The sequence below is a fragment of the Triturus cristatus genome, chromosome 11 (assembly GCF_964204655.1).
Source record: "Triturus cristatus chromosome 11, aTriCri1.1, whole genome shotgun sequence".
NCBI classification, from domain to species: domain Eukaryota; kingdom Metazoa; phylum Chordata; class Amphibia; order Caudata; family Salamandridae; genus Triturus; species Triturus cristatus.
This window is the reverse complement of record NC_140594.1, coordinates 213,234,107-213,249,618: the sequence shown is the minus strand read 5'-3', so window position 1 is coordinate 213,249,618 and position 15,512 is coordinate 213,234,107. Positions and strand designations below refer to the sequence as shown.

At 49.9% G+C, this 15,512-nt stretch overlaps 1 protein-coding gene across 4 annotated transcripts in view; it reads right to left on the bottom strand.

Annotated features, from left to right (window-relative positions):
- Nucleotides 1–15,512, bottom strand: part of UBE3B (ubiquitin protein ligase E3B) — a 389,404-nt gene that overhangs the window by 251,804 nt on the left and 122,088 nt on the right. For all 4 annotated transcript variants that reach the window (XM_085632991.1, XM_085632989.1, XM_085632992.1 and 1 more), the window contains exons 11-12: nucleotides 9,232–9,352; nucleotides 1,946–2,123 (exon numbers count right to left, since the gene is read on the bottom strand). In XM_085632991.1, coding sequence (XP_085489117.1) covers nucleotides 1,946–2,123; nucleotides 9,232–9,352 — 299 coding nt within the window. The remainder of the gene's footprint in view (nucleotides 1–1,945; nucleotides 2,124–9,231; nucleotides 9,353–15,512) is intronic.

Genomic DNA, 15,512 nt, shown 5'->3' with positions numbered 1-15,512 from the left:
CGGGGGAACTGAAGCTCGATGGGCCCTCTCCACCGTGAATAACCTGGACAGTCTTTTGGGTTTCATCCTGTTAATTTTGAAATCCTCCAGGAAGAGCTCCACACCAAGGCCCTCTGCACCCTCCGGCAGCACCACTACTCGGATATTATTCCTCCTGGCCCTGCCCTCTTGATCTTCTAGCTTGTTAGCTATGGTTGTTGCTTGGTGAGTGAGTTTTGCACCTGGAATTCCAGGTACTTGAATCTGGGCGATTTGTGTTTCCGTCATTGTCACCTTTTCACGGAGGTTCGACAGAACGGTTTGAATCAAATTTACTTCCACTGTTACAGCATCAATTTTGGGTTAGAGAGTCTCTTTCAAGTCACTTATGGCGGCCAGTACGGAACTCATTGATGGCTCTGCTGCACCTTTGAGCCCCTTCACGTGCGTGGCTTTTGGAAATGCGTAAATGTCCATTTTATTTGATTGCGTGCCCGCTTGTCCCTTGGGCTTCACCATTTCCTCTTCACTTGTATTCGTGTGGGCACCCAGATTCTTTGTCCACTGTGACCCAGGGGATGTTTGGGGGGGGTTATCGCGTATGTGCCAACAGCAGAGACTCCATCTTAGGTCTTCCAGAGCTAACTGGTCTTGTGTCTAGTCTCATCATGCCGAGCCCCTGTTATCCGCTGTAGTCGTTTCTCTAGGGTGCGCCTCACTTTCTCTGTCCCCTTCAGGTCGCCTTGCGCTCTGCTCCCTAATTCTGGCTGATCCAACAACCGGGCAGAGCAGTTCCGCCCTGGGCTAGGCAGAGCCAATCTCGTCGGGGTCACGGTTTGACTCTGTCCACTCCCCCGTGGCTGGGCAGGAAGGCTGCCTCCAGGCGAGTCCTCCCTGTAGGTAGCTGATATTTACAGGTGGCAGACTCCCAGGAGGCTCCCCCTCACCACTTTTTCAAGGGTCTCAGCTTGATCTCCCTGGATCTCTTTGGTAGTCTGGCTGGCTGGGCCCTCCGAGACCAGCCAAGTTCTAGGCCCCCTGATTAAGTCCCGTGGGCCACGTTCCGGTCTCACCATGAGTGAGGCTCTCGCTTCTGCCCCCTCTCCCTGCTCCCTGCTCACCTCTCTTGGTGCATCAGGGGAGGGCGCAGGTCTCCACTCAGCAGTGCTGCGTCTCAGCTGCCTCTAGCACCGTCAACCCGGGGGGCCGCAGGGCCAATCACCGCAGGGACCGTTCGATCTGCAGCTCCCCCGGAAAGCAGGATTTCAGCAGCACCTGGCCCCATCCTAGGACCCGTGGAAGTGTCCTCGGATTCCATCGGTGGCCCACGCCGTCTTTCACCCCCCTGGGCTCTATTCTGTGCCGATCGTAAACTCGCCCACCGGCTCCGCCGTGTTCAACGACTTGGCGCTGCCCCCAGCAGCCAACCCCGGCCCTTCGTCTCAGCGCACACAGCAATCACCGCCGGCAGACGCTGCTCCAGCCCGCTTCGCCGCCGCCTAAGGAGGAGTTTGAGTGCCTTCACCGGTCCCCCCAAAGACACTGGGAGAACCGGGGCATGCCTGCTGTCCAGGGGTCCACACCATTCTTCAGTGACGGTGAGATGGACAGATTTTAGGTCTCGGTAACAATATTAACATAGCAGAGTAGGCCTTACACTCAATAACACAGAATTTTACCACAGACGTTAGTAACTCATTCACATCATTATGCATGATCCAAATTACAGCCAATCAGGCACAAGCACTCTTAAGTGTTCCATTGCCAAACGCTTCCAACTGTCTGAGTTCATGTTATAGAGTCTAAAAAATTTGAGTTAATACAAATTAAGCTTCTTGCAACCTGATATTAGATTCTGGGGTAGCAAGCATTACAGTGAGCACTGTAGTATTTTAACACCGTACACTTTAGCATGTTTGAAACTTGAAAAACCCTACAAGAGGTCTTCAATTGAATATCTACTTACCCATAATCAACAGTCTGTGAGAACCATCCAAGCACAGGATGCCAGTGGGTAAGGTTGGATTTTTTCTGGGAAACATACCTCTGGCAGTAGCCGAGCATATGAATAAGCACACTCACAAAAAGATTTGTTTCTTCTTCTAGTGTTTTTTCTGTCATGTTGCCCAACTCAATTAGATTACCTACACAGAAGAAGATCACAAAGGAAAAATTAGAAAGGTAATATCGCTCTAATTCTCAAAACAAATCTGTTAGTTATATATAAAGAAAGAAAAATAAGAAAATATGGCCCAAGATAGAGGACAGGGTCAACAAAATTGTATACAAAAGAGACGCTGTAAGGGGCATACTTCTCCCTCTATGTTTGGGAGGTTGCCATCTCAAAATATGATCAGTTGTACATCATCTGCATGGCATTTCTCTGTAACATTTAAAGACAGTTCTCACTGTAGTTACTGTAAACAAACTTTAAGAGGTTTGAATAGTTTGGGGTTGACGAACAAGTTACTTACCTTCGGTAACGATGTATCTGTCAGAAACATTTGTTAGTTAGATTCCTCACCTTAGAATATCCCCAGGCGTCAGGCTGGATCCGGAAAGATTTTTCGTCAGCAATACCCCTTGCGCGTCACTAGGCGTCGTCTGCGGCTCCACGTCCGTCGTCGGCGTCGTGCGCCGGAATGACATCGTTGGAGTACTTAGACGCCGCCCTCGCGCGCTGACGTCAGTTCTTGTACATAGCTTTCCGCGCCAGGAACGCAGAGCCATGCAAGAGACCGACACTGGTGCCAAAAAAGTCTAGGGCCCTGAAAAGGATAGCCTTAACGCTAGATGTCGGTTCACAGAACGGGGAGGATGGGTGGGTCGGTGAGGAATCTAACTAAGTAACTTGTTCATCTGAAACAACCACGTTAGTTAGTTTCCTCACCTTAGAATAGATACCCCAGCAATACCAACTCCGGTGGTGGGTCTGCGAACCAAGATCACACCAGAAAGTCCTGGAGAACAGAACGGCCAAAGAAGCCATCTCTCCGGACTTGGCTGTCCAGGCAATAATGCTTGGCAAACGTGTGCAGCGAGGCCCACGTTGCTGCCTGACAGATGTCCTGCAAGGGGACTCCTCGGCCCAAGGCAGTAGTCGCCGCTGTGGCCCGGGTGGAATGGGCCCTCAGCCCTACAGGAGGATCCTTTTTAGCCAAGGAATAACAAGCTTTTATACACAACACGACCCACCTCGAGATGGTTCGTTTGTGTACCGCCCGCCCCTTCTTAGCACCTACGTAGCCAACAAAGAGTTGGTCGTCCACCCGGAACAGTTTGGTGCGGTCCAAATAAAAGGACAGCGCCCGTTTTGGGTCCAGACGGTGGAGCCTCTCTTCTTCTTTCGAAGGATGCGGAGGCGGAAAGAAGGTGGGCAAGGTGACAGACTGCCCGATGTGAAAGGCAGTCACCACTTTCGGAAGAAAGGAAGGACGAGTCCGGAGGACAACCTTGTCCGGATGGACAGAAAGAAAAGGGGGCTTAGAAGATAGAGCCTGGAGATCACTCGCCCGTCTAGCCGAGGTGATGGCTACCAGGAAAGCAGTCTTAAGAGTCAGAAGACGAAGGGGACAATTATGAAGAGGCTCAAAGGGACCGCACATCAGATATGTCAAGACCAGGTTCAAATCCCACTGAGGCATTACGAAGGGGACAGGAGGAAACATGTGAGTAATGCCTTTGAAGAAACGAGAAACAACAGGGAATTTGAAAAGAGAAGGCTGATCAGAAAGCCGTAAGAAAGCAGAGATAGCAGAAAGATAACCTTTAAGGGTGCCCAGAGCAGAGCCCTGCTGGGCCATGGAAAGAAGAAAGAGGAGAACCTCAGAAAGAGGGGCGGAAAGGGGATCCACAGCCTTTGCTGTGCACCATGCCACAAATTCGTTCAACCTGCAGGCGTATACCGTTTTTGTGGAGGGACGCCTGACTGCCAGAATCACATCGCGGACTTCAGGAGGCAAGTCAAATGGCATCAACTGTCGCCGCTCAATCTCCACGCATGGAGGTGGAGACTGGACAGGTTCGGGTGGAGGACCGTCCCCTGCTGCTGCGACAGAAGGTCCTCCTGAAGAAGCAGTCGTATCGGGGGATCGATTGACAGACTGAGTAGCTCGGGATACCAGTACCTTCGTGCCAAATTCGGAGCCAACAAGATGACTTGGGCCCGGTCGCGCCTGATCTTCTTCAGCACTCTGGGCAGAAGTGGTATAGGCGGAAAGCCGTACAACAGACCGCAACTCCACTCGTGACGAAAGGCGTCCCCGAGCGAGTGCTGCCTTGGAAACTCTAACGCGCAGAACTGACATTGCGCGTTCTCTTCGGTGGCGAATAGATCTAACCAAGGCTCTCCTCACTGCCGAAAGAGGCCTTGCGCCACGTCAGAGTTTAGACGCCATTCGTGATCCATCATGCACCGGCGGCTGAGTTCGTCTGCTCTGGCGTTCAGAGAGCCCGCCAGATGTTGAACCACCAGGGTGATGCCCTGATGTTCCAGCCATGTCCAGAGGCGCAGAGCCTCCTGACAAAGGGTCCACGACCCCACCCCGCCCTGTTTGTTGCAATACCACATGGCGGTGGTGTTGTCCGTGAACACCTGCACCACACTTCCCCGGAGAACGGGAAGGAATGCCTTCAGTGCAAGTCGGATCGCTCTCAGCTGCAAAAGGTTGATATGGAGGCGAGACTCCGCCGGAGACCAGAGTCCTCTGATCTCCGCCTCCCCCATGTGGCCTCCCCCATGTGGCCCCCCCATCCCAGGAGGGATGCATTCGTCACTACTATGTGCTACGGTTGGGGTAGGGAGAGGGATCTGCCGCTGACCCAATCGCGGTCCGTGAGCCACCACTGCAACTGCTTCGCAGTGCCCTCCGAGATCAAGACATGGTCGGACAGGTTGCCCCGATGCTGGGCCCACTGAAACTTCAGGTCCCACTGCAGAGCCCGCATTCGCCACCTGGCGTGATGCACTAACAGGATGCTTGAGGCCATCAGACCCAGAAGCCGCAGCACCAACCTGACCGAAACCCGGGATAGAGGCTGAAAGATGGGAATCAGAGCCTGAATATCACGGAGCCGCTGCTCCGGAGAATAAGCCCAGAACTGCACTGAGTCCAGAACCGCTCCGATGAAGAGGAGCTTCTGCGAGGGACTCAGATGCGACTTCGGCACATTGATGGAGAACCCCAGCAAATGCAGGAGGTCGGCCGTAGTCTGGAGGTGGGAGACAACTGCCTGGGACGAGCCCGCCTTCAACAGCCAGTCGTCGAGATAGGGGGAAGACTGGAACCCCTGATCTGCGCAGATGAGCTGCGACCACCGCCATCACTTTCGTGAACACCCGAGGGGCAATGGTGAGTCCGAAGGGGAGCACGGTAAACTGAAAATGCTCCTGAACCACCGTGAACCGCAGGTAACGCCGGAAGGGGATGTGAAAATAAGCGTCCTGCAAGTCCAATGCTTCCATCCAGTCTCCTGGGTCCAGGGCAGCCAGAACCTGAGCTAAGGTGAGCATCTTGAACATCTCCTTCCGGAGAAAGGCGTTGACGCTCCTGAGGTCCAAGATACGGCGTAGGCGCCCTTTGCCCTTCTTGGGAACCAGAAAGTAGTGGGAATAACAACCACGGCCTACTTCTGGACCAGGAACGCCCTCGATGGCCCCTTTGGCCAAGAGGGCCGTAACTTCCTCCCGTAGAAGATTCAAGTGATCCCCCGACATGCGGTGGCACTGCGGTGGCATGGCTGGAGGGGTCGTCTCAAAGGGGAGGGAGTAGCCCCTTCGGACGATTTGCAGCACCCACCTGTCCGAAGTGATGGAACGCCAGTGGAGCAGGTGATGGCGAACTCTGCCTCCCACTGGCGTGGAATGGGCCTGAAAGCACGCACTAGGAAGGTTTTGAGGCGGATGCTGCTGGGGTGGATGTGGATGGACCGGCACGCTGTCCCCCTGTACCACCTCGGCGGAATCCACGTCCGCGGCCGTGTGGAGGATGGTTCTGTGGTCTGTGGCTAGGCGGACGTGAGGGGGCGCCCCTTCCTTGGCCACGAAAGGGGCGAAAAGCGGAAGTTTGCGGGCGCGGGGCCGAGAGGCCCAAGGACTTGGCCGTAGCCTGGGAGTCCTTAAAGCGCTCCAGCGCACTGTCCGCTTTGGCACCAAAGAGGCGATCGCCATCAAAGTGCATGTCCATGAGGGTGCTCTGGACATCCCCGGAAAAAGACGTGGACCGCAGCCAGGCGTGACGACAAAGCGCCACCGTGGACGACATTGCCCTGCCAAGCGAGTCCGTCGTGTCCAAACCACATAGGATGGCATACCGCGCTGCGTCCCACCTGTCGGCAAGAGCCTGGGCGAGCAGTGTCTGGTACTCCTCCGGACACAGGGGCAGCACGTCCTCCACCGTATCCCACAGAGAGTGGGAGTAACGGTCCAAGAGACAAGCGGTGTTAATAGACCGCAGCCCTAAACTAAGGGATGAGAACAGCTTTTTGCCAAACTGCTCCAGTCTCTTGGATTCCCGATCCGGGGGAGCGGACGGGAAGGAGGTCTGGGAAGTAGAGGCCTGGATAACCAGGTTCTCAGGGGTGGGGTGTTGAGACAGAAAACTGGGGTCGCCCGGGCAGGGCGGTGGCGTTGGGCGACGTTCCGATCCACAGGAGGAACTGTGGAGGGCTTGGACCAGGGGCCCCTGAGAACGTCCATCAGTGCTTCGCTAAACGGCAGCAGAGGCTCCGAGGAGCTTGCTGACGGTTGGAGCACCTCGGTGAGGAGGTTAGTCCTCACGGCCATAGTAGGGAGCTCCAGCCCGAGGGCTTCGGCCGCCTTACGCAACGCCACAGAAAAGGTAGCACCTTCCTCCGAAGCCACGGTCGGAGAAGAGATGAAGCCAGAGTCAGGGGAGGTATCAAGTCCACTGGCATCCCCAAGCTCATCTGCCCAGTCCCGTGATAACTGGCTCTGGTGGGCCAGAGGGACCTCAGACCCCTCCCAGTCGCCCCCGTCATCCGATTCCTGATAAACAGGGGGAATAACCGTTGTCGGACGGAAGATGAAATGGTCATCCATCGGCAACGGATGCGACACCGGACGGCGTCGGATGCGGCGCCGAATGGCGCCGGGCCCGGACCGGGGCTGAACCGGAGAACGGCGTCGTCCGGAGACAGCGCCGGGGGTGGAACCGGTGTCGGCGCCGGCGGAGGAGGCGTTGTGAGGTCGACCGACTGAGATCCAGGCCTGGATCCCACGGGGACCTGCAGCGTCGGGACCGAAGTCGACGATGGCGCCGGGGCCGGAGCCGCCGGCTCGCTAGGTCGCCCAGTCGAGCCCGCAGGGCCTGAAGATGCGCTGGCAGGCACCGACGGCGGAGCCAGGCCCCTCATGGCTGAGAGGAAGGCACTGATCTCCGCCGGAGTCGCGTCAGTCCCAGGGACCGGCGGGTATGGGGACGGACGCGGCTCCTGCGGCGGAGCCGCGGGGGTGGTACCACCCGGACCCTCGACCGAGTCGCGTGACCGGCGAGGGGAGTCCGAAGAGCGATGTCGTCTCTTGGACTTCTTACCATGCTTCGACTTACCCAAAGACTTGGAACCCGACGAGCGGTGATGGTTGCTGCGGCTCAGCGACTGGTCCTTCGACCTCCTCCTGGACCGAGTGCCGGAGCTTGAGAAGCTTGCGGGACCGCTCCCGCCTAGCCTTCGAGGTCAAGGCCTGGCAGTCGAGGCACGACTCGGAATCATGGTCGGCCCCGAGGCAGTAAAGGCACCGGCGATGGTGATCCGTTACCGACATCAGTCGGTGACAGGAGTCACAGGCTTTAAACCCAGGCATCCTACTGGCACCAGTTCGAGTCGACGAGTAGACAAAAAAGTCTAAAATGTTTTAGTCAAAAAATGACTAAAGGGGTAAGCTCTTCCCGGATCGGCGCTGTCTGGCGCGGGAAAAAGAAGAACTGATGTCAGCGCGCGAGGACGGCGTCTAAGTACTCCGACGACGTCATTCCGGCACACGACGACGGACGCGGAGCCGCGGACGACGCCTAGCGACTCGCAAGGGGTATTGCTGACGAAAAATCTTTCCGGATCCAGCCTGACGCCTGGGGATATTCTAAGGTGAGTAATCTAACTAACGTGTTTCTTTCAGATTGTTGAACCAAAAAGGACAAGGAAACACCAGAACAGAACTGCTGCAGCACTGGAGTTGTGTTATGATCTCAGATGGAATTCATCTGGCAGATGGCCTATCAACCTTCCTTTTGGATTTGACTCCAGAGTTGTCTGGCCTTGTTCAGTCATCTTCAGAGAAGGAACACACGTCTGAAATACCATAATAACCTTATAAGGTTTGAACAGGTTATCAGATACTGCTTATGCTATTGGACCCACAAGTCTTGTCGGTGGGAGTTTTACCACCAAGAATTTTATGAAGGAGCAAGAGCTCCAAGTGTGTACCCCAAGAAAAGGTGGGGAGGGCTTCAGAAAAGGAGTGGAAACCCTGGCTTCAGTACAGATGGACAATTGTGAAATAGGTATAGCAACAGAAACCAAATCCTTTATACCCAAGTACAATGGGTGGCATTCTTTTAAAAAGACAATGTTGGAGAGGTACCAGTCCAACCTTTAACATCACCAATTAAGTTGTTTTTTTTTTTTGTTTTTTTTAAACTTTCTTTATTGGCATTTATTGTTTTGGAAGCAAGTCAAAATGAAAACACTGAATGAAAACAAAACACCCATGTCAGGATGGATAAACAACAAGAATGGGGAGAATTAACAAAGAAGATTCAACAGTAGCCCTTTCCTGCACCCTGCTGATAACTGTCAAATATAAATAGGCTGAGAAGACTGGCGAGGCACTTGGGCAATGGAAGGAAGCTAGTGCTGGTGTCTCTCACAAAAAAATAAATTCATAGCATTTTTAGGATAAGCTATTTTCAAGTCCTGCATGTGATACATGAAATGTTACAATATAAGGGAGGACAACAAGACTAAGCAATATGCAGTAAACATAAAATGGATAATTTTTTGCCTCTTGGTTTGTCAAAACAATATTTTTCCCTGCTCATCGCAATGAAGCTTTAAGGAGTAAGTTTCGAAATGTCCAAGTTTGTATGTGCTGAACTGCAAAGGTAAACTTGGAGAAGTTCTAAAAGAAATTAGATGGCAGCCGTTAGTCACTGCACTGCATAACCCATTTTAAACTGCGCAATATATTACCGTGCTCTGGAGATATGCGAAAGATTTTTAACATTACTTACTCACCTAACAAACAGAGAGTATGACTTCCTTCTAAACAGGTACACACTTCACTGCACTGCTCTTCATGGCTGAGAAATATTATAAACTTACGAAAAAGTTCATGGGATTCTATTACAGACAGGCGCTGAAAGTAAAAACAAAAAGTAAACGTCTGGTGCAGAGGTCAAATTGACTATTAGTTACGCAAATGCATAGGGGTATAATGCAAAAAAGGGGTATAATGCAAATTGTATGAAATGTAGCAAAACCAGGAACTGGATTACACAGTACTTTGGCCTAAAACATGTCTAAGTGTTTTTCACAGAAATAGGTATTTGTAAACATTCTTGAATGATAGGGGATCAAAACAGCCTCTGAAGAGAAAAGTTTCTATGCTGTGACCTTCACTTCACACACACAGCACACACACACAGCACCCACACAGCACACACACACAGCACACACACACAGCACACACGCATAGGTAAGATCTCCCACACAGAATCCAAGTAATTACATTTCTTCCAGCTTCAAAAGAAGAATAACATTACCTACACACTATTCTTGTCTGACACACCTGTGGTGATTTTTCTACTCCACACTGTTTAATCATACCCAGCAACCTTGGGCTTAAAGTGGAATATTGTTTCTATGCAGTATCTTACTATTATTTTTTTTCATTCAGTAATTTATATAGTTCCCAAGTTCTGAAGGAATGCATTAAGAGGCAGTAATCTATAATAGTAGTGGTCCCTCTGTGTTAAATGTGACAAAACTGGAGACGCTCACTGTAGCTGCATGAAGCCATGTTAAATATGCGAATGAGCATCTGACGTTTTATAGTTAAAATCCATTTTACGATTCAAAATGAAACAACTAAAGCAATAAAAAGCACACAAATATTCTGTTTTTAAAGATGATTTGTTAACCACTTGGAACAGATTGTTATGAATGGTGACGATTTGCAGGCAATCCAAAGTTTTGGTGAGACCAGACATGAAGCACTCAGTTTTTAAGCTTGCATTGTGGCCATGGTGTACGTATTGATGAATTGGTGTGTGTTGGTTAAGTCAGCTGGTACTTATAGGACAAATTTAGTGAGATTGTGTGCTGTGAGGAAGAGTTAATGTGGGAGTGAAATATGTAAAACAGAGCATGAACCTAGCCAGTTTCTGCTCCAAGATCTTTCTGGGTTGCTGAGGCTTGGCAATACTGGGGTCCGGGACAGACTAAGAAACAAAGAGCAGCCCTGGCCAAAATGTTGAAATCAGCTCCACTCCCTTAGCCTTCTCACGCAATCTATTTCCAACCATTTATTCTCACGCTCCTTCTGTCCTCTCTCTCTTCTCCCTCTCGGATTGCTTTCTCTCTACACTGCCTCTCCCACCCTCACTCTTTTTCTCTCTGTCTGTTAAAGCCTCCCTGTGCCTGCTGTAATTAACCTTGGGGAGAGCGGGAAAGAGACAGAGGCTCCGGGAGCAGTCATGTGCTTTTTTAAACCGGCCTCCACTGGCTCCTGCTTGGGGTGTATTTTCCTCATGCTGGTGGTCTCTTTGTAGATATCAATTTGTGGGGGTTTGTAAAATAGATTAAAGGTAAGACTGTCCACCTCACATTGTGGAGTCATGAGGTGGCATCTGTTCTACTCAACAATGTGAAGTTGTGCTCTGGGCTATTTATTATTGGAGGAGAGTGTGTTGTCTACCTCCTTTATATGATTTGTTTGTGTATTTAGAAGTGTTGCCTCTGTTGAGGCCTCTTTCCCGACTGTGGAGGAGTTACTGGTGTCCATCAATACAGATTGGGGATTGAGTTCATTATCTTCCATTTCACCTGGTTTTTACTTGGGTCTGCTGTAACCAATAAATCCCAAAGGTATGCTGTGTGGTGCATCACTCTGGCAGGTATCTTCCTGCCCTGGTAGTAGCAGTTATGTAGCTTTTCTTGGTTATTGTCCTATCTATGAGGTTATGTCGATATTCACGTATGCCAATCACCCGCGATAATAAGATTCATTATACAGTTTTGGTGCATCTGGGATGGGGCTTTGGACGGAAGCAGGTGGCATTACTTACCCCTAATGCGCAATGCACAAGTTCTCCTTTTTTTTTCTTCTACTGATTTTCTTAGTTTTCTGTGGGGAACATGCAGCTCAGTTTTGATGGCAGAGTGGAGTGGGAGAGGTTGTTCAGAGACAGACAATAATACATTTGTAACCGTCAATCCAATAAGGTTTTCACAAACCACTCTGACATGGGGCACTTAACACTGTTCTTGGGTCATTAAATGTAGCATCTGTGGGTTACCCTGAGATAACAGTCAGGAGGAACCTGAAGCTGAATATGCTATCATTGAATATTAGGGGGATGAACAATCAGAAACAATAAGAAAAAGATCATACACACTCTGGCATATCTCAGAAGGACTAAAATCTCAATAGCCTGCTTAGAAGAAACTCGCCTGGCTTCAGATACTGAAAATAGGATTGTCTGCAACTGTGGAGTGACCTGCCCCTTCACGCTCATAGTTTACAAGACAGGGGGATACGTATGCTGTTTCATAAAGATGTCCCCTTTCAATACGGGACCACAATCAGAGGCAATCACGGCAGGTTTATAATAGTTCAAGGGAAACTGGGATGTAGGAACGCCACGTTTAACAATATATACGGCCCAGACACAGATGGCCGCTACGTCTTTGTACACGTTTTCAATATACAACAGCTTGTCCCCCACCATAGTATTCTGGGGAAGGGATGCCAGTGAGGTACTAGAAATGTATTCTGACCAATCTGGGACCTCTGCCCGTTCACATACAGCCGGCTCCAGGGTTCTGGTGAGGCTGAGCCAGCGCTACAGACTAATTGAAATCTAGAGGATTAGGAACTCAGAGTATCACAATTTTACTTTCTATTCATCAGTACACAATTCCTCATCTAGGTTTGATTACAGGTTACTGTCTATACATATATATACACATGTGTAACCTCATTTAAAAATACTAGGGAGCATGCTGTCTGGCCACTTACCTGAACCATTAGAATGTGTGGCCCCTGACCTGGTGTCAAAGGTCCAGATCTGGAGATTCCCCTTGTAGGCACTCCGATGCAACTTTCAAAGCCGAAATCCATCAGACTATTACATGGTTCTTTAATATTAATGTTGGGTTGGTGAACAGTCCTGGTTTGGTCTGGATGACCAAATGTACATAAGAATATACGTCTCTAAACAGGCGCGTGTGCTTAAATCGTATGCGGCATGCTTGCTAGATTAAAAAATGAGATCAATGCTGAAGAAAAAGAGCACCAACAAAAGGATGATATGGCCACCCAGAGTAGCATAAAGACTCTGGTTGACAGCTACAATGAACTAGCTGAATCGAAGGCCAAGCTTTTGGGCAACTATGCAGCAGCTCGCAGGTATGGTGAGGGTGACAGACCAGCGAGATTGCTAATAGGCATAGTCAGGCACAGAATATCACTGCAATCAAAACTGCTGATAGCGGTGAGTTTACTCTTGCAAACAGATCCTTGCTACGTTCAGAGATTACTATACAGAATTGAATGTCGAGCGAGTGGTTCCTGACAAAGGACATTTAATCTGGAGTGGTCTACTATGGCATGGGTAGAGTCTTGGAAGCGCGCACTGGTGTGTTTTCTGACTGAGACCAAGACAAAGGTGGCTATTTGGGAGCTGGTAGGAGTCAGGACCTTTTGGGCGATGGACTAACTGCAAACTTCTGCAAGGCCGATGGTGAAATGTGGGTTCCCCACATGCTTACAATCTACAAAGAGGCTAGACTGAAGGACCTACTGCCCCCTACAATGAGGGTTGCTTAAATCACCACCTTGAAAAACCTGGCACGCCAGTGCTGAGGTGCGCCTCCTATATGCCTCTCGGTCTATTATTAACTTGGACACCAAAATCCTTGCCAAGATAGTATCCAAAAATCTTTTTATTGATAACAGTGACGCAACATTTATGTTCACAATCAGATGGGATAAATTCTGGGTTAGCGTATACATACATACATAGATCAGTTGCACATTTCAATACATTTAGTATTCTTGTGTTACATTTTTACAGAGTACTTGGAACAGAAGAAGAGGGGACAGTATTCATTCAATTTGCCCAATATTGGTGACCATTTATTTGGGCAGCCTCTTGCAACATATACAGTTTTCTCCCTCATCATGCACCAGTCCATGTTGGTCTTCCATGCCTCCTCTGTAGGAGCCGTACTTCCGCCCCACATTTTGGCAATGTTCCTTTTAGCTACCATTAGTCCCAGCGTCGCCCATGTTTTGTCTTTGCTATTCAGATCTGTAGGTTCCAAAACATTTAGTAGACACCTTTTGACATCAATTTCCATTCTTGCCCAAGGACCTCTCTGAAGCAGTAGGGAATTCCCGTCCAGTATTTCTTAATGTGCACACACCCACAGTATATGCATGAATGTGCCTTCCTGGCCGCATTGTCTCCTGTACCCCAAGCCATCCTCCCTGCCCATCCTAGCTAGTGTGGGTCCCGTTATGTATATTCTATGGAGGATCTGAAGTTGGACCAGTCGCAATCGAGCGGAGATCGCGACCTCCCGAGGGGAGGTCAGCGCATCCTGCCACTCATCTTCGCCCAGCTTTCAGACATCCTCCTCACAGTGTCTTCGGACCGTTCTAAAGGGGTCTGGAGAGTTGTTAATCAGTTTCTTATACGTTAGAGATACCGCTTTTGTTTGCATGTATCCGTCGAGCAATCTATCCTCTAACGGTGAGGCCTCTGGGAGTGACTCGCCCTTCGGTATATGTGATGTCAGTGCGTGTCTCACCTGTAGGTACCGAAAGTGTTCTGTGTCAGCCATCTCAAACTCCTTTTGCAATGTCAGGGAGTCTGATTCCCACCTCATACCAATTTTGAGAAAGATATGCGGGGTTGTCCATCCCAGAGCAGTTCTCTCTGGACAACCTCCAGAACTGGGTTTGGAAAGTTCTGGAGCGCATAAAGGAAGTGTGGTAATGACATCATTTTAAATAGTGCAACTATTTCTAATAACGATATTGGGAGAGATTTCCAGTTTGCCACATCTCGTTTCAGTCGTTGTAGTAGGGGGGAGCAGGTTACACACGTAACTAGTCCTGGGGTCCATTGTTATGTAAATCCCAAGGTATCGAAATCCGTCTTTCGCTTCCTGCACTGGACCGTCGGTAGGTAGGGAAGGAGGCCCTCCACTGAGGACATACATCAAGGATTTACTCCAATTGATTGTATATCCAGAATTTTTGCCAAAATTCGTAAATTTGTTGAACTCTATGGAGTGAAGTTTTGGGGGGTGCCAAATACAGCAGAATATTGTCTGCGTAAAGGGAGATGCGGTCCTCCCAATTATCAGCACATTTCAGGCAGAGGGGACAGTGGGCATCCCTGTCTAGTAAATACCTCTGATTTTATATTATTGACAATTACTTGTGCCAGGACCTCTGTGTATAATAGGCATACCCATTTGATGAAGTTTGGCTCGAACCCCATCTTGCTCAAAACTGCGAAGAGGTACGGCCATTCAATAGTATCGAAGCCATTGCGGCATTCAGCGACACCCCTACTGCGTCTTCTCTTATAAATCTCTGATGTCCGAACACTCCATGTAGCCGCCTCAAGTTAAGGGCCGTGATCCTATGAGGAATGAAGCCCGACTGGTTCGGGTATACCAGTTTGCCAATTACTCGGATCAAACGAGTGGCAAGTAGCTTGGCCAGTACTTTGGGCTCGACATTCAGTAGCGAGATAGGTCTGTACAAAGAACACTTATTTCTGGGGTTACCCACTTTATGTATGGTAACCAGTGTAGCCACCCTTAGATCGTGAGGGAGCACATCCGAATCGCAGCTTTCCTCAAACATTTCTCTTAAATGTGGCGTGATTTTGTTGGGTTTCAGCTTGTATAGCTCGATTGGCAGCCCGTTAGGGCCCATGGCCTCACCCGATTGAAGGCTTCTTATTGTCTGGGCTACTTCATCGTTAGTGAAGGCCCTGGAGAGCAATTCCGTATCTTCAATCATTAAAGTTGGGAGCATTATGTCTGGGCTTTAGAATCTTCTTCTCGAAAGGAGGTGTGTGTTTGGTAAGTAGAGCGGTAATAATTGGCGAACTCATTAGTTATCTCTTGCGGATCTACTAATGTTGCTCCAGACTCCGTTGTTAGTTTGGTTACTAGTCGGTTCGCCAGTTCTTTTTTGTCTAGCCAGGCCAACAACTTGCCAGCCTTGCCCCCCAGCTCATGCAGTCAGCCTGCCTTGTCCCTACTCAGTGTCT